Source organism: Megascapheus bottae, chromosome 15, assembly GCF_031878675.1.
Source record: "Megascapheus bottae isolate mThoBot1 chromosome 15, mThoBot2.hap1, whole genome shotgun sequence".
In the NCBI taxonomy this organism is placed as follows: Eukaryota; Metazoa; Chordata; class Mammalia; order Rodentia; family Geomyidae; genus Megascapheus; species Megascapheus bottae.
The window spans coordinates 28,368,412-28,387,917 of record NC_143523.1 but is presented as its reverse complement, the minus strand read 5'-3'; the positions used below and the strand labels follow the sequence as shown (position 1 = coordinate 28,387,917).

The following is a 19,506-nucleotide window of genomic DNA, read 5'->3' as shown; positions in this document are numbered from 1 at the left end:
GGCTTAGTAGTAGAGTGCTTGCCTAGCATGCATGAAGAACTGGGTTCGATTCCTCGGTAACACATACATAGGAAAAGCCAGACCTGGCACTGTGGCTCAAATGGTAGAGCTCTAGTCTTAAGAAAGCCAAAGACAGTACTCAGGCCCTAAGTTTAAGCCCCAAGACTGGCAAAAAAAAAAAAAAAAAAGTCATGAATAGAAACAGTATTGTAGTTTGAGAAGATGAGAAGGTTCTTGAGATACATGATGGAGGTGGCCACACACCAGTGTGAATATACTTACTATCACTAAATTGAGCCCTTAAAAATGGCTCACATTGGAGCCAGGAATGTAGCCTAGTGGTAGAACGTTCACCTAGCATGCACAAAGCCTTGGGTTTGATTCCTCAGGACCACATACTCAGAAAAGGCCAGGACTGGCACTATGGCTCAAGTGGCAGAGTGCTAGCCTTGAGCAAAAAGTATCCAAGGACAGTGCCTAGGCCCTAAGTTCAAGCCCCAGGACTGGAAAAAGAAAAAAGGCTTAAATAGTAAATTTTTATGTTACATATATCTTACCACAAATTTCTTTTAAAAACCCCAAACATTCAAAAAATATAGAAAATAATTTTCTGAAATATTCCAGCAAAACCCTTAGAATTTGTCAAGTCATAAATTAGTGATGTGATGTCCTACTTTTGATCAGGAAAGGGACCATGCATAGAAAAAACTAGTGAGATCCAAATTGAGCCTTTATTGATAATTTTGAAATGTGTACTATACTCATACACTATATAACCAAAAGCAAGTCGGATAGAGGCTATATAGGAACCCTTTGTACTCCTAGCCTTTCTTAAATCTTCAAATTTTAATTTTGTTTCATAGGTCTTAACCCATATTTAACTTTGAACAACTCTGGTAGTGGAACAATTCTCATTGATCTGTCTCCTGATGATAAAGAATTTCAGTCTGTGGAAGAAGAGGTATGTTCATATTCCCTAGATTATGGAAAAGATAGATCAGTCGTACAGACTAACATTCTTTTGGAGAAGCATGTACAAAGCCAAGTGCCTCAGACAAAAATATGTAGATATTATTTACCCAGGATAGTTCTTTTCTTTTCTTTTTTTTGGGGGGGGGTCAATCCAAGGGCTTAACTAAGGGCCTGCACACTGTTCTTGGGCTTTCTCAAGTCTTAAAGCTCTACCACTTGAGCAACAGCACCACTCCAAGCCTTATCTGTGTATGTGGTACTGAGGAATTGAATCCAGGTCTTTGTGTATGCTAGGCACTCACTCTACCACTAGGCCAAACTCCCTGCCCAAACTCAGGATATTTCTGATGTCTAACATACTTTATAAAGAGCTCTCAGGTCCACTGAAAGTTTTGAATAATGCCCTATTTACATATTAAAGTATATCTGCCATGTGAATTGAGCACAGAAAGTTTAGTAAGAAAATATGCAATCATTTTTTGGTTTTTGCCAGTCCCAGGGCTTGAACTCAGGGCCTGGGCACTGTCCCTGAGCTACTTATGCTCAAGATTAGCACTCTACCATGTGAGCCACAGTGTCACTTAGCTTTTTCTGTTTAATACTGAGGACTCAAACCCAGGGCTTCATGCGTGCTAGGCAAGCACTCTACCACATTCCCAGCCACAGTAAGACATTTCTAAAACTCAAAAGAGGCCAGTTCTTACTGAAATACAGGTTGTGTTTTGTCTAAAATCAGTAGGACCAAAGAAATCAATGCTTTAATTTTTAGTATGATAAGTGATTAACAATTAGCTATATGTTTAATCACCTCCTATTCTTTTTCTTCCTTTAGTTTACATTATATAATATTTTAAAATGATTGACCAATAGCTACCTCTAGAAGATAGTACTCATGAATTTATAATATTTATATTCTCTAAACAACAAAAGGTTAAAGACTTAACATTCTCAAATAGAGTCAGATGAATCAGAAACTGTATTCCCCAAGTCAAACATAAAAATTAATACCCATGTTTTAAATTACTTTCCCATCAGATGCAAAGTACAGTCCGAGAGCATAGAGATGGTGGACACGCAGGTGGCATCTTCAATCGATACAATATTCTCAAGGTAAAATTAGTAAAAGTAAAAATAAAGTTTCCTGGTGCAGTTTCCAAAATGTTAAGAACATAATTATCTGTCCAGAACTGTCTATGGCTTTGGGATTGTTTTGTTTTGTTTTTTATTTATTTAATTGCCATTTTGTGGGTAGGTGTAGCAGTTACAGTTTTAATTTGCATTTGTCTGATGATTAGTGATAATAAGCATCTTTAGCCATTCGTGTATCTTTGAAAAATATCTATTCAAGACCTTTGCATGAATGTGTGTGTATGCGCATACATCCATGTATATCAGTACTAGAGTTGAACTCTGGGGCTTTTCTTTTGCTTCACCTTTCTACTAATAACTGGCACTATCATTTGAACCATACTTTCACCTCTGACTTTTGCCTATTAATTGGAGATATGTCTTATGGACTTTTTTTTTTTTTTGGTCGGTTGTGGGACTTAAACTCTGGGCCTAGGTGTTGTCCCTGAGCTCTTCAGCTCAAGTCTACTGCTCTACCCCATGAGACACAATGCCACTTCTAGTTTTCTGGTGATTAATTGGAGCCAGGAGTTTGGCGTAGTGGTAGAGTGCCTAGCATGCACAAAGACTTTGTTCAATTCCTCAATACCACAAACATAGAAAAGGCTGGACGTGGTGGCTCAAGCGGAAGAATGTTAGCCTTGAGGAAAGCCCAAGGACGGTGCAATTAATTGTCTCACAGAGTTTAGTGCCTGGGCTGGCTTTAAACTATGATCCTCAGATCTCAGCCTCCTGAATAGCTAGGATTACAGGCATGAGCCACCCTGGCCAGCTTTTCCTGGACTTTTATGCCTACTCTGGCTTCAAACTGTGATCTTGAATAACTAGGATTACAAACCTAAGCCATCGACTCCCAGCTAAACCATGATTTGTGTATAGGTACGTGTGTACTGGTCCTGAGTTTTAAGTCGGAGCCTAAGCATTTTTGCTCAACGATTAACACTACTGCTTCTGGCTTTGTTGGTGGTTCACTGGAGATAAGATGACTTTGCTACCCAGGCTAGATTCATACCACAATCTTCAGATTTAACTTGCTGAATATATTGGTCCCCCTTTTTTTTTTTTATAAGTATTTGATTCCTAGAAGGTATTATACTCCTAACTCTGTAAGATATTATAAAATATATTTTAATAAGCAATACCTTCATTTGACTAAGAACTACATTTCAAAAAACATGAGGCTAAATATGAGGCCCATCTTTTGGATAAGAAGAAGGTCATTATGGACACCTAAAGATTTGATTGTTCTGGTATTACAGATTCAAAAGGTTTGCAACAAGAAACTGTGGGAAAGGTATACTCACCGGAGAAAAGAAGTATCTGAAGAAAACCACAACCATGCAAATGAACGAATGCTATTTCATGGTAAGATTCCTTCTCCCCCCAATTCTACTACTGTTCTCCATATTAAGATAGCTTTTGGCAAGTATTAAATAATATTTTCTTTATCATTTAAAAAATGACTTTGAACTGTGGCTCAAAGTGGTAGAGCTCTAGCCTTAAGCAGAAGAGCTTAGGGAAAAGTTCCCAGGCCCTGTGTTCAAGCCCAGACCCACAACAACAACAAAAAGAGCCATTTTCATTAGATCTATAAAGGTTTTGGATCATTATTGAATTTATAGCATCACAGATATATTTTTTTTTTGTTCTAAGTTTCACTAATTGCCAAGTATTGATTGGTTTTTCAACTTTATAGCAAAATTAAATATAAAAATCAGTGTTTTGTTGTTCTTGTTTGTTGTTGTTTTTTGTTTGTTTTTGCCAGTCCTGGAGCTTGAACTCAGGGCCTGAGCACTCTCCTAGGGCTTTCCTCAAGGGTAGAGCTCTACCACTTGAACCACAGCTCCACTTCCGGCCTTTCCTGTGGTACTGAGGAATTGCTGCATATATGCTAGGCAAACACGCTACCACTAGACCAAACTCCCAGCCCCTATTCTGAATTTGTATGTGTTTAGAGTCTAGAATTTGATCATATTGATCATTTTTGCATTGACACTTCAAGTAGTCTAATTTTATAATTGAATCTGTCCTAACTTTGGCATTTGAACCACCACCTATTAGAAATATTGATTCAAACTAGAAATTCTTTATTCTAAAATGGTAAATTGGCTAACAGTTAAACATATTGTTCTTGTTAGGTTTTTTAGATTTATTTTGGAATGTTACTTATGGTAATGATTGTGATGGTGGTTTGTGTTAAGCACATAACATGTAGGCTGGGCACAGGGGCTCACGCCTGTAATCCTAGCCACTCAGGAGGCTGAGATTTGAGGTTGAGGTTCAAAGCCAACCTGGACACTAAAAAATGGACACTAAAAATCGTGAGACACTTATCTCCAATTAATCACTAGAAAAGGGGAAGTGCAGTAGCCTTGAGCTGAAGCGCTCGGGGACAGTGTCCAGGCTCAGGGACAGTGCACAGGCCCAGAGTTCAAGCCCCATGACCCACCAGAGAGAGAGAGAAAGAGAGGGGGGGAGAGGGAGGGGGAGAAAGAGAGAGAGAGAGGAACATAACATGTAGACTGGGCCCAGTGGCTCATGCCTGTAATCCTAGCTACTCAGGAGGCTGAAATCTGAGGTTAAGGTTCAAAGCCAACTAAAAAATGGGCACTAAAAATTGTGAGACTCTTACTTCCAATTAATCACTAGAAAACGGGAAGTGGGGCTGTGGCTCCGGGGTGTAACACATTAGCCTTGAGCTAAAGAGGTCAGGGACAATGCCCAGACTCAGGGTAGGTGGTAGCCTTGAGCTGAAGAGCTCAGGGACAGGGCCCAGACCTAGAGTTCAAGCCCCATGACCACCAAAAAAAAAAGAATATAATGTTTAGGGGGCTGGGAGTTTAGCCTAGTGGCAGACTGCTTACCTAGCATGCACAAAGACCCGCATTCGATTCCTCAGTACCACATACATAGAAAAAGCCAGAAGTGAAGCTGTGACTCAAGTGGTAGAGGTCTAGCCTTGAGAAAGCCCAAGAATAGGGCTCAGGCCCTGAATTCCGAGCCTGTCAAAAAAGAAAGAAAAAAATAGTAACATTTAGGATTCACACTAGTGTGTGTGAAGCCCTAAGTTGAATCCCCAGTACTCCATAAGAAAAAGAAAGTAACTTCTAAGAGACTTTAGTTTATCCTTTTCTTCCAAGAAAATATTTAAATTGATGTTACCAATCTATATGTATTTCAGGGTCTCCTTTTGTGAATGCAATTATCCATAAAGGCTTTGATGAAAGGCATGCATACATAGGTGGCATGTTTGGAGCTGGGATTTATTTTGCTGAAAACTCTTCCAAAAGCAATCAGTATGTATATGGAATTGGAGGAGGTACTGGATGTCCAGTTCACAAAGACAGATCTTGTTATATTTGTCACAGGTAAGAGGTCACTTGTTCTAATCTATTTTGATAAGAATTGGTTAGATATTTAAGAAATTTGAGTGCTGTGAGTTTGACCTAGTGGTAGAGTACTTGCTTAGCATGCACAAAGACCCAGGTTCAATTTGTTGGTACCACATACGTAGAAAAAGCTGGAAGTGGTATGGTGGCTCAAGTGGTAGTTTTAACTTTGAGAAAGACCAAGGACAATGCTTAGGCCCTGATTTCAAGGCCCAGGACTGACAAAAAAAAAATGCTGAGTGGCTCACTTAACTGTAGTGGCTTTCATATCTTTAATCATAGCTACTCAGGCTAAAATCTATAGATTATAATCTCATTTTAAAGTCAACCTAGGCAGAAAAATTCATAAGACTCCATTTCCAAAAACCCAAAGTTCAATCTTAGTACTAGTGGGGAAGATAGAAATAGACAAAATAAAGTGTTGAGTAGGGCAAATATAGTAAAAGTAGGCAAACCCAAGTTTAAGATTACGTTGGTCAACCCAGTAAGAGCCTGTTTTGGAGGTTTTTTTTGAAGGGTGTTATTTGTTTGTTGTCAGTCCTGGGACTTGAACTCAGTGTCTGAGCACTGTCTCTGAGCTTCTTTTACCCAAGCCTAGCACTCTACCACTTGAACCATAGTGCCATTTCTGGCTTTTTCTGTTTATTTGGTACTAAGGAATTGAACCCAGTGCTTCATGGTTGTTAGGCAAGTACTCAAACATTAAGCCACATTCCCAACCCAAGTGCCTTTTAAAAAAAAAAAAAAACCTGGGCTGGGAGTTTGTCCTAGTGGTCTAGTGGTAGAGTGTTTGTCTAGCATGCATGAAGATCCAGGTTCAATTCCTCCATACCACATACATAGAAAAAGCCAGAAATGGTGCTATGCCTCAAGTGGTAGAGCTCTATCTAGCCCTGAAAAAGTCCAAGGATAGTACTCAGGCCCTGAGTTGAAGGCCCAGGACTGGCAAAAAAACCCTGAGCTGGTCATGGTTGGCCCATGCCTATAATCCTAGCTTCTCAGGAGGCTGTGATCTGTGGATCAGGATTCAAAGCCAGCTCAGGCACTCAAGTCTTTGAGACCCTTATCTCCAATTAACCCACCAGAAAAGCCAGAAGTGGTGCTGTGGCTCAAGAGGTAGAGCAATATCCTTGAGCTGAAGAGCTCAGGGACAACATCAAGGCCCAGAGTTCAAGTCCCACAACCAACCCCCCCCAAAAAAAAAACTTGAATACAAAATAATATTGAGGTGAAAGACTATGTACAGTAAGCTTAGAAAAAAAGTGAAATAATATTGAAAGGTTCTTTGAAACTAAGGAAAGTCATTCACATGCCTAAGGAGAGTGGAGTAATACCTACTTAAACTCATGGTAAGAGGACACTTGAGTAAGTTAATATTTTTAATAAATTCTAAATAGTGAGTAAGTGTTTACCAATGAAAAATCCGTAAAATAACCACCATCTCAGATGGTACAGAGAATGAGTAACAGCCAGGAAGCAAGATTGGTGTTTATGAACAGAGAAAATTAATGTGCCTAGGGCATGAAAAAGTAAGATAAAATTAGAGAAAATGGAGCTATTGTAATGAATTAGGGTTTCCCTCATAAGTACAGCCTCTAAAAGACTTTAAGACAAAATGATTTTGTTTTTAAAGTTTTTGTTGCACAAGTGCTTGGGCTTGTACTCAAAACCTGGATGCTCTTCTTGAGCTTCTGTGCTCAAGGCTAGGACTTGGCCACTTGGGCTACAATTCTACTTCTACATTTTTGCTCATTGGTTGGAAATGAGACTCTCAGGACTTTCATGCTTTGAACTACAATCCTCAAAGTTCAGCCTCCTGAGTAGCTAGAATTATACTAGCCATCAGGGCCTGGCAGTGGTTTGTTTTGATCACTGATTGATAAGAAATAGGAAATTACAGTAGAAGCAAAAAACTAGGTAGGAAACTGTAGTCCAGGTGGAAATTTTAATGGTTTGGACATAATGGTAACAAATTGAGAAGTAAATGACATTGAAATGTATCTTAAAAGTAAAATCACTGGACTTTGTTGAATAGTGATTCTTTTGCAGTCTACCAAAGAAGTTCCTTAAATTCCCTCCTTCCAACTTGGTCTGTGGTTTTTGGTTTTGCTTTTTTTTTTTTTGCTGTGATGTAAAGGAGATGATAAGAGTTTGAATCTCTATAAAGTCATTAACATTCTGGTTTTAAAGTTAAAAATATAAAAATTAAGCCGGGCATGGTGGCTCGTGCCTGTAATCCTAGCTACTCAGGAGGCTGAGAGCTGAGGATTAAGGTTCAAAGCTAGCCAGGGCACAAAAGGACCTGTTACTCTTATCTCCGATTAACATCTCAAAAACAGGAAGTGGGGTTTGTCTCAAGCATAGGGTGGTAGCCTTGAGCTGAAGAGCTCAGGGACAGTGCCCAGGCCAAGTTCAAGCCCCATGACCTACAAAAAAAGGAAAAATTAATTAGCTAGATATTGTGACTTCACTATAATCTACTGTAAACCTACTTTGGAAGCTGAGTCTGAAGGATCACAAGTTAAAGGCTAGCCAGGGCAAATCAGTGAGACCTGGTCTCAAAATAAATAAAAAGCCAGGAGCACCAGTGGCTCAGACTTTAATCCTCGCTATTCAGGAGGCTGAGATCTGAGGATCATTGTTCAAAGCCAGCCCTGCCATGAAAGTCCATGAGATTTCAGTTAACCACCAGAAAACCAGAAGTGTCAATGTGACTCAAGTGGTAGAATTATAGCCTTGAGCTGAAGAGCTCAGGGGTAGTTCCCAGGCCCAGAGTTCAAGCCCCACTACAAACAAAAACAAATAAGTCTGATTTATATTCAGTGGTAGAACATTTGCCTAACATGTTCAATTCCCAATAATTTAACAATTTTTTTTTTTTTTTTGCCAGTCCTGGGCTTGAGCTCAGGGCCTGAGCACTGTCCTTGGACTTTCTCAAGGCTAGAGCTCTACCACCTGAGCCTCAGCACCACTTCTGGCTTTTTTCTATGTATGTGGTACCAAGGAATTGAACCCGGGTCTTCGTGCATGCTAGGCAAGCACTCTACCACTAGGCCAAACTCCCGGTCCCTTAACCAATTATTTTTAATGCACCTTTTTTTTTTTTTTTTTTGGTGCCAGTCCTGGCCTTGAGCTCAGGGCCTGAGCACTGTCCTTGGACTTTCTCAAGGCTAGAGCTCTACCACTTGAGCCTCAGCACCACTTCTGGCTTTTTTCTATATATGTGGTACCGAGGAATCGAACCTGGGTCCTTGTGCATGCTAGGCAAGCACTTAACCACTAGGCCAAACTCTCGGCCCCTGCAACTTTATCTTAAAGAGAATAATAGACTTTCTTGGCAGGGGCAGTACTGGGGTTTGAACTCAGGACTTGGCAAGTGCTCTATCACTTGAGCAATGCCACCCTACCTTATGGTAGTTGTTTCCAAGACTTTTCTGACTGGACTAACCTCAGACTATAGTTCTCCAGATCTCAGCCTGTAAAGCTTATCTAATATATGCAATAATGATTTCCAAATATTTGTGTTAAATTTGTCTTCAGAATGCCCTTTTCCATTTTGTGTTTTAGACAACTGCTCTTTTGCCGGGTAACCTTGGGAAAGTCTTTCCTGCAGTTTAGTGCAATGAAAATGGCACATTCACCTCCTGGACATCACTCAGTCACTGGTCGGCCCAGTGTCAATGGCCTAGCATTAGCTGAATATGTGATTTACAGAGGAGAACAGGTAATTCAGCTTTATTTGGTTATCTTCAAAAATGTTGCAGGACCAGTGTGGTGGTATGTCTGTATTCTAAATATTAGGAATGCAGAGGAGGATTGAGGCTAAAGGCAAGCTCCAGGCAAAAACTCAAGATCCTACTCAAAAAAAATAAATAAACCAAGCCAGGTACAGTGTCTCACACCTGTAATCCTAGCTACTCAGGAGCCTAAGATCTGAGGATTGAGGTTCAAAGCCAGCCGGGCACTAAATAGTCTATGAGACTCTCATCTGCAGTTAACCACCAGAAAATCAGAAGTGCACTGTGGCCCAGGGGGTAGCGTGGTAGCCTTGAGCTGAACAGCTCAGGGACAATGCCCAGGCCCAGAGTTCAAGTCCCACAACCTACCAAAAAATACATAAATAAATAAATAAATAAACCAAGGCCAGGAGCATAGCCTACGGAGAGTGCTTGCCTACCATGCACAAAGCCCTGGGTTTGATTCCTCAGTTCCATATACCCAGAAAAAGCTGGAAGTGGCACTGTGGCTCAAGTGGCAGAGAGCTAGCCTTGAGCAAAAAGTGTCCAAGGACAGTTCCCAGCCCCTGAATTCAAGTCCCCAGGACTGGCAAAAAAAATAAATTAATTTAAAAAAATAACCAGAAAAGATGGGGCCGGGAGTTTGGCCTAGTGGTTAAAGTGCTTGCCTAGCATGCATGAAGACCCGAGTTCGATTCCTCGGTACCACATACATAGAAAAAAGCCGGAAGTGGTGCTGAGGCTCAAGTGGTAGAGCTCTAGCCTTGAGAAAGTCCAAGGACAGTGCTCAGGCCCTGAGCTCAAGCCCAGGACTGGCAAAAAAAAAAAAAAAAAAATAACCAGAAAAGAGCTGGAGATATGACTCAAGTGGTAAAAGAGCACCTTGAATGTGTTATGTCTTGAGAGTCCAGGAGCTTGGTCTAGTGGTAGAGTGCTCACTACCTTGCATGAAACCCTGGATTCCATTCCTCAGTACTACATACACAGAAAAGGCCAGAAGTGGAACTGTGGCTCAAGTGGCAGAGTGCTAGCCTTGAACAAAAAGTGTCCAAGGACAGTGCCCAGACCCTGAATTCAAGCCCCACGACTGCCAAAAAAAAAAAAGAAAGAAAGAAAGAAATATACTGATATATGTAAACTATTTAAATTTGGCCAACTACACTGGATATTTCTTTTGCTTCTATAAGATGTAATTAATAGCTGGGCGAAGTCGCTCACGCCTGTAATCCTGGCTACTCAGGAGTCAGATTCGAGGATCTAGGCTCAAAGCCAGTCTGGGCACTAGAGAATGAGAGACTGTTATCTGTAATTAATCACTAGAAAATGGAAAGTGGAGCTGTGGTTCAATGGGTATGGCAGTACCCTAGAATTGACGAGCCCTGGACAAGCCCAGAGGTAGGACGATAGCCTTGAGCTGAAGAGCTCAGGAATGGCACCCAGGCCCAGAGTTCAAGCCCCATGACTGACTCAAAAAAAAAAAAAAAAAAGATTTATAGGGAAGAAGCGTATAATCCTTTCATACTATTAATAAAATACTGGACCCAGAGTATTCTAAATTGAATAGGTATCCATTACTGAAAAACAGATGGGCATGTGCTTAACTACCCATGGTAGACCTACTTGCTGGTTACCAGTCTGAAGGATTGGAGTTGAAATAATGTTGTTTTGAGAGACTGTCCCTAGAAGAATCGTGGATTTTGTTGCTGTTTTGTCAGTCATGGGACTTGAATTCTGGACCTAGGCACTGTCCTGAGCTCTTCAGCTCAAGGCTAGCCATCTACCACTTGAGCCACAGTGCCACTTCTGGTTTTCTGGTGATTAATTGGAGATGCGAGTCTCAAGCTTTTTATTGCCCGGGCTATCTTTGAACTGTGATCCTCAGATCCCAGACTCCTGAGTAGCTAGGATTACAGTTGGCCACTGGCACCCAACTCCTGGAGTGTTTTGTTTTGTTTTTACCCAGATCCTTGGGTAAAACTTAGGGCCTAGCTTTTTTACTCAAGGCTAGCTCTCTACCACTTGAGCCACAGCTCCACTTCTAGGTTTTGGGGAGCTGAGTAAACTCATGGAGTTTCCTGGCTGATCTAGTTTCTAACCTCTATTCTCAGATTTAATTTTCTTCATAGGTACGATTGTAGGTGTAAGCCACTGGAACCACCTTTTTTATTATTACTGTTATTATGTAGAGGTTATAATTTTATAAGTCAGGTTATGGTTGCAGTGTGTCTTGATCAATATCACTCCTTTTGTCATTTTCCCCCATTGTTTTCCCTCCCATCCCTACCCTCAGGTTATGTTTTTAGGACTCATTTAGAACCTTCTCCCTAAAAGTTTTAACTTTAAACAAAATTTGTTTTTAACCATCTCAATCTTTCTCTTCCAGGCTTATCCTGAATATTTAATTACTTACCAGATTATGAGGCCTGAAGGTATGGTTGATGGATAAACAGTTTTAGGAAACTTAATTCCACCAAACCTAAAATCTCCAAAGCAGCTAGTGGTCTGTTTTATTTCTTTACTGGTTATATTCATCTTGCACATGGCTTGTAACAAAAGGAGAAAAATGTGAAAGGAGTTTTAACAATTCTGACTTGATAAAGCTTTAATAATGTACAGTGTTTTCTAAATATTTCCTGTTTTTCAGCACTTTAACAGATGCCATTCCAGGTTTAACTGGGTTTGTCTGTACTAAATTATAAACAGAGTTACCTGAACCTTTTATATATTGTGCATTGATTCTAACAGAAACTGTAATGCCCTCAACAGAACTCATTTACTAATACCGTACTGTGTTCTTTTAACACAGCATTTACACTGAATACAGTTTCATTTGTAAAACTGTAAATAAGAGCTTTTGTACTAGCCCAATATTTATTTACATTGCTTTGTAATATGTCTACTGTTTTAGAACTGCAGCGGTTTACAAACATTTTCATGTCTATTGCTCGTCTGTATTCCATCTTGTTATTATCCTTAGATCATCATCCAAGATTGAGTGATCTTTATGTTTGATCAGAGGCTATATTGAGTTGTTAGCTGATATTTAGTTGGGAAAAACTAATTTATCAGATTTAATTTGCTGGTGGAAGCATCCTTCATTAGAAATCTTTCTCACCAGATGCCAGTAGCTCATGCCTATAATAGCTACTCAAGAGACTGAGACCTAAGAATCACGGTTCAGAGCCAACCTGGGCAAGAAAGTCCGTGAAACTCTTTATCTCTAATTAACCACCAGAGAAGCAGAAGTAACACTGTGGCTCAAAATGGTAGAGGGCTAGCCTTGAGTGAAAAAGCTCAAGGATGGCAACCCAGGCCCTAAGTTCAAGCCCCATGACCGACAAAAAAAAAATCTTACTCACTTGTGATTTTTATGAATTCTCTAGGGTCTTATTTGTCCTACATTTTTATATAAAAGATATACATTCCAAAGAACTTGAACTATGATAGACCCTGATTCTAAAAAAGCTTGTTTACTGAACTCAAACTCTCTGTCGCTCTGGAAACTTTTTCATTGTCATTCTATGAAAATTAAAGCAAGTGCTCCTTTTTTGTTTGTTTTTAAGAAAAGGCCAAATTCATAATAACAATTTTTTAAAAAAGGCAAATCCTCTTTTGAATGCTTTAAGTGTTTTCATAGAATGTAAATAGGAAATTAAATTTCAGGGTTGCGAAGGGTAATCCTGGATAATCTCCCAATCAATTCTAATTACCTTAACTCTAAAAAGAGGAACAATAGCAAAAAACAAGTGGGTAGGTTTTTTTTTTATCCTGAGCATTTTTCCTTGATCTGTTTTATTTATAGCCAATCTGTATGTACATTGTGAGTAAACTCAATCCAGAACCATAAATAGAGGTTCCTCATTCCTGTCTTTGCCTCCTGAATGGGCAAGTATAAGACAGGTGTTTCCTGCTCCTGGTTGCCTCCTGTGGTGTTCTGCCCAGTTGGAAATATGCTCTCAGTTTGTGAACCACAACCTTTGGCAAGAGTGTGGGAGTTGTGGTTACCAGGCCTATGTTTTATATGGCAGCTGTGCAGGGAATTGCTGTCCTGTGAAATGCCATTTTTGACTCTTTTTAATGTAAAACTATCTTTTCTATGAAAAGATAGGACTCATGAATCATGGAACAGAGACCTGAACTATTGCCTGCAGGGTCTATTTTACTTTTTGACTTCTAGTTTCCTCAGAAACCAAGAAGACATTTTACCCACTTAGGTCTTTATAAATGAAGACCTTTCCCTTCATTCTATGAACGAATTCACCTTTGTTTTGCATTTTACTTAACCCCTAAATTAACTTGCCTTTTAAAATTTGTACATACAGTGCTAGAATTTCATGTTTCTTGTCCTGAACAAGAGTTGATAAAAGTGTATTTCTGGAATTGTTTCTATGATAATTTGTGATCATTGTTTAAGTGGTTAAATCCTGACTTGAAGTGATTTTATACAACTGTCTATTAATTGCAAATATGATCCTGAAGTCATTTCTTGAAACACAGGAGTATGCCAAATTTTATAATTTTTTCAGGTTCTCTAAAGTTCTAGTTTCTATAATTAGAAAATGAGGATATGAATTAATAGCTTACATTTACCTTCTTTCAATATTTAACCCATATTACTCACCCTATGAGTGGAATTGTTTGTTATGTGAGATCATTGTGGTCTAGTTGGCAGTATTGCAAACTGTGTTACTTCATCTAATGCATTGTTTAACGGTTGTATGTTTTTCCATGAATTGTATTGTGATTAACATGTTAGCATGGAAATATTTTCAAGTATTTGTTTTGTTTATTGGGAGTCGGGGTTTTGGGTGGAATTTTTAATGTTTTGCATGAAACATCTTCCTTTATAATGATGGAATTGCTGGTTTTTGTCTTGTGATTTTTTTTGTATGAATTTAATTTTTTGTGTGACTAGTGCTATTATACCCATCTTGAGTGTCTTACTTGTATCACATTCCATACCCTCATTTAATTCTAAATAAACCATTTATTTTCCTGGGTAGCATGATAATTACTGGAGTAGTATAAATGTGTTGAGTGGTCTTTGAAAAATGGATGAAAATTTATTACAATAAAACAATTACAGGAAAACAAGATAGTTTTGAGTCTAATAGTAACAAAGAGTGCAGTTTAAATTTGTTGAATGCTGTGGATACATTTACATATTGTAACATGGAAATAGCTGTAAAATGTGTTTAGATATTTATAGCACCCAACACAATGTTTGGTTACACCTTAAAACTCATTCCTGGAAATGTCTTCTTATAAAGAGGAATATATTTTTGTTTTCTATGTCATATAAAACATTCTCAGTAAGTTTCCAAATCTCAAGGTTAATGATAGTTCTTGTTCTTCTTAAAAGAAAATATTTATAATTCAGTATGCTAAGTGTCCTTGTGTGTGATCAATTCTCTGCTTTCTATAAGAGAATGATGGTGCAAATAATCCGTAAGTCTAACTTTGAAATATATTTCAACAGCTTTATCTTCCTGCTTCATTTAAGGTATTATTAAAGTGTTTGCTTGCTATTTGCTAAGCATGAATGCCAATGTATGATATGATCCAATCGTTTACAGGTTAATGAGGCAAGAAAAATGCAAATAAATTTCCCAAAGCTCTCAAAATTGTTATTCTTTACTGTGTACTTTTACTTATTGTCATGTTCAATTAGAGGACTAGATTGATAGATGAAGCAAATTACCCCTTCTTCACTAGGGGAACAATTAAATTTCTATAAAGTTAGGCTAATATTGACCTTTCACTATCTCCCAAGTCCCTACATGCTTGCCTTTATGCTTACTGGCTTGGAAAACCTTTGACCCAAAATAATTTAGTTATACCGTCAGGAAGTTATTGCTCTTCATATAAAAGCTTTGCTGGGCTCTGGTGGCTCATGCCTATAATACTAGCTACTCAGGAGACTGAGACCAAGGCCTTACAGTTGTAAGCCAGCCAAGACAGGGAAAGCGGTGAGGCTCTTATCTCCAATTAACCACTGAAAAACTGGAAATGGAGCTGTGGCTCAAAATGGTAGAGCACTATCCTTGGGCAAAAGCTCAAGGACAGTGCTTAGGCTCTGAGTTCAAGTCCCATGACTGACTGACATACATACATACATACATACATACATACATACATACATACATACTCTGTAGTTGGTTGCTAGGCCCAGTACCACACAACTAAAACCCCAGCAATTTGGGAGGCCCGTGGTTATCGTTTGCAGTCAGCTTGGGGTAAAACATAGTTTGAACCTATCTTGGGGCAGGAATACCAAATCTGTTGATAATCGCTCTATCTTAATTTTTTACATTGGTAACATACTTATTTATGAGCCTTATTCTTTTTCCCCATTCAATAACAAATATGTTTTTTCTAAATTTTAGCTTCCATATGAGAAAGAACATTTTTTGTTTGGTTTTTGTTTGTTGTTTGAACTCAGGACCTAGACTTTGAGCTTTTTTTCACTCAACCATATTGACCTACAGTGCCACTTCTGGTTTTCTGGTGGTTAACTGTAGAGAAGAGTATCATGGAATTTCCTACCCAAGCTGACTTTGTACCATGATCCTTAGATCTCACCTTCCTGAGTAGCTAGGATTACAGACAAGCCACAGCACCAGGCCCTAATGTTTGTCTTTCTGTGTTGGGCTTGTTTCATAATTTAGTGATCACCAGTCAAACATTCAATTTTTAAGGATGATACAAATGAGTTAGGTAACCTAAAGATTTTAACTTTTAAGCTATAAGTCTGTAAAAGCATGACTAAGATCAAATCTTTCTCAAATCTACTGTTTTCTCTTTTCTAGTTAATTACTATAGATTCAAGACCAAAACTCAAGCCAAATGTGGTATGGTATCCTACAACCCTCATCCCAGTACTCCTTACAAAGCAAGACCCCTTTCTAAATAAATAGATTCCCTGAGGGCATCTGTTACCCTAAACATTCCACATCCCATCTCCTGTTCCCCTTCCACCCTTGTCTGCCACTCTCATCTCCCCTGCTCCACGGTCTAATTTCACCTACAGATTAAGAATGAGCTTGCTAACCCCTAAGTCCCGCATTATTCTACTTTGTCAGAAGCCTGCAGTGGCTTCCCATTTCACTTGGCATGTCCTTGACATGCCTAGCTTGACTCTAATGTGAGCCTTTGCATCCCACTCCACCCCTGCTCACTTCACTCACACAACTCCAACTCTCCAGAGGCACGATCTTCCATGGGTCTGTGCAGTACCTGTATCTGTCTAGAATGATTCCCCTTCCCTGACAGAATCCCTGGGTTCCTGCCTCAATGCTGCTGTTCAGTGTCATCTTCTTCCAGTTCCCCTGCACATCGTCTCCTCCCTACACTCCCTGTCCTGACCCTACCCTTATTTTCTGCAGCACAGCAGTCATATTCTAAAGTTAATGTAGCAGCCTTGTAGGCTGGGTTCAATCCTCAGCACCACAAAACAAGAAAAAAAAAACTATATATATATATACATATTACAGTATACTTGTCAATCTAAAACAAAACACGCAACCCTAAAATGTGAGCTTCACAGCATGAATCCCCTGGTGCAACTCAGTATCTGGCACAGAAATGGCGCTCAGTAGACAGTGAATGAGCAGGCATCTACAAATGATCTTGACTCTGGTCTTGTAAGGTCTGTTCGTCTTACAGAGGTGACCAATGCCATTATAACTAATAATGACACAACAGCATTAACATAGTCTCATGTCTCATGTCTAGTGGCAACAGCTACTACCAAAAGTAACCATCAATAATCAAATTTATTCTATTTCACCTACTATAATAACAGTTATCACAGTTCATCAAATCCCTACACTACCAGATGATAATTCCACATGGAAGATATGAAATCCATCTTCCGGATCAGGGCACTAGGGCTCAAGAGTTAAAGGAACTGGGGCTGGGTGTTTTGTCTAGTGGTAGAGTACTTGCCTAGCATGCACAAAGACCCAGGTTTGATTCCTCAGTACCATATACATTGAAAAGGCCAGAAGTGACACTGTGGCTCAAGTGATACAGAGCTCTATCCTTGAGAAAGACCAAGGACAGTGGTCAGGCCCTGAGTTCAAGCCCCAGGACTGAGGGGGGAAAAAAGTTAAAGGAACTTACTCAAGAGCCAAGTTTGTAAGTATGGAGAATCTTCACATGCCTTTCCACTGTATCACTGTATTCAGGAACTTTTAGGGGAGGGTGATCCTCTTGTGTTTTGTGTTTTTTTTTTTTTTTGTATCTTACACAGAAAGTGCTCAGTGAATTGTGAGATGAATAAATGAGGGAGGATGAGAACAGAGATTTATCTGACAGAAACCTCAAACCCACGTAGACTGCCAACCCCCCTCCCCCCAGGCAATTTAGGCCAACCCTACCAACCAAGTTTAGGGATGATACCCTCCATGCAAGGCCTGGGTGTTTTACACTGAGTGCTGGTTGAAGCCTGGCAGAGACCACAGGGTCCTCTAGATATTGTGAGATAGCCAGAAATGTCATCAGGATCCAATATATCTTTGGGGAAGTGCTCTGCCCCTCATCTTCCCACCCTCCATGCAGGAAATAACTGAACATGTAGGGAGTTGGGAGCAAGTTTAGACCACGACTATGTTGTCATGGAAATTTAGGTGGAGTGTATCTTGTTACTTTGGGTGATATAGGACTGAAGTGAGAAAGACACACTGAATGTTTCTAAATGTTCTGTGGCAATGTCATTTCTGCTTATACTCCAGAGAGATGAAGGCTGAGTAAGTATCTCTTCAGAGCTTGTGGTACCCGCAGTCTCAGTTCAGGGGTCATAACTGCTATCTATGCTCCCAGGGATCCCCCTCACCCTCCCAAACCCAGCTGGTCTAAAGATTTAACAAGTGAGCTTCTACGTCCCTCCAGGCAACGACTTCCAACACGACTTCCAAGAGGCTTGGAGAAAGTAGAAATCTATTCCTGCCTAAGTGCCTCCCCCTTAAAACATGGTCCAAAGAATGCGTGTTTTTACTTAGAATCCCAAATCTGTTGTATTTTAAACTGATCCATTTGAGGGACCAAAGGAGTCTGAATGAAGCTGTAATCCAGAGGTTGAAACTGATTTCTCTTGACAGTTTGAACCCTGCATGCTGGCCAATAGTGGGAACTCTTATGGGAGGACATTCTATTCCACAAAGAGGGGGGAATGTTTCTATTCTGATCACTGAAAGGAGAATGAATCAATGCAGACACGATGTGGCTGAAGTTTAATACATTCTAATACAAAAAGGCTAGCAGATTCCAATGGAAGTAAATAAAGTCAGTTTATATTTATAGACAAAGATTAAACAAGCTAATCCAAGAGGAGCCTGTGCAGGCAATTGTTTGGGAGCAAGATAGATCCATCTGCATGCAAAGAATTGTGAATTCATGAGGATCCATGGCTCAGTGGGCAGGCAGGGGCGGGCATGGAGGAGACCACCAGTCTGAATAGTCAGACATTGGTATTTCCCACTGTTTTGTTCTATTGTATCCAAATGTGAGAACCTGTTCTCCAGTCCTCCACATACAAAGGTCTTTATTGGACCTTACTGAAGCATGATCCCAGCTGTTTTACAGAAACTGCCAAACTGAAGAAATTTAACTTGATGGTGTCTGGCAGCTTTGCCCCCAAGTAGATTTATGAGCTGTGAAAGATGGTCAAAAAACACCCTAAGCATTCCTGATAGGATTAGTGGTCTGCATTTACATACCACCCTAACATACTACATCTCTAGGTCATCTCAGCCCTGATGGGTAGGATTTACAGGGAAGGATGATATTCTGAACACATCCTCTTTCAGGGCTGGATGCTTACCCAGGATTCACAGGGAGGGAGAGCTTTACAGGAATAGGGGGGAGAGGGGAGGAGGCGGTGGCTCACCCTGTAATCCCAGCTACTCAGGAAGCTGAGATCTGAGGATGGAGGTTCAAAGCCAGCCCTCGCACTAAAGAATATGAGACTTATCTCCAATTAATCACTAGAAAAGGGGAAGTGGGGCTGTGGCTCAGGGGTAGCCATGAGAGGAAGAGCTCAGGGACAACACCCAGTCCCAGAGTTCAAGCCTCACAACCCACAAAAAAAAAAAAAAAAAAAGAACAGGGGGGTGGGCAGGGGAGCCGGGGGTTTGGCCTAGTGGTAGAGTGCTTGCCTAGCATGCACGAAAACCCGGGTTCAATTCCTTCGTACCATATACATAGAAAAAACTGGAAGTGGTGCTGAGGCTCAAGTGGTAGAGCTAGCCTTGAGAAAGTCCAAGGACAGTGCTCAGGCC

The 19,506-nt window shown here is 40.0% G+C and overlaps 1 protein-coding gene across 2 annotated transcripts in view; it reads left to right on the top strand.

The window, feature by feature from the left end:
- Tnks2 (tankyrase 2) overlaps positions 1-14,226 on the top strand; it is a 70,148-nt gene extending 55,922 nt beyond the window's left edge. For both annotated transcript variants that reach the window (XM_090346274.1, XM_090346272.1), the window contains 6 exons: positions 864-961; positions 2,008-2,082; positions 3,360-3,465; positions 5,282-5,468; positions 9,057-9,213; positions 11,610-14,226. In XM_090346274.1, coding sequence (XP_090202400.1) covers positions 864-961; positions 2,008-2,082; positions 3,360-3,465; positions 5,282-5,468; positions 9,057-9,213; positions 11,610-11,672 — 686 coding nt within the window. In that variant the 3' untranslated portion in view covers positions 11,673-14,226. The remainder of the gene's footprint in view (positions 1-863; positions 962-2,007; positions 2,083-3,359; positions 3,466-5,281; positions 5,469-9,056; positions 9,214-11,609) is intronic.
- The last annotated feature ends 5,280 nt before the right edge of the window (positions 14,227-19,506 follow it).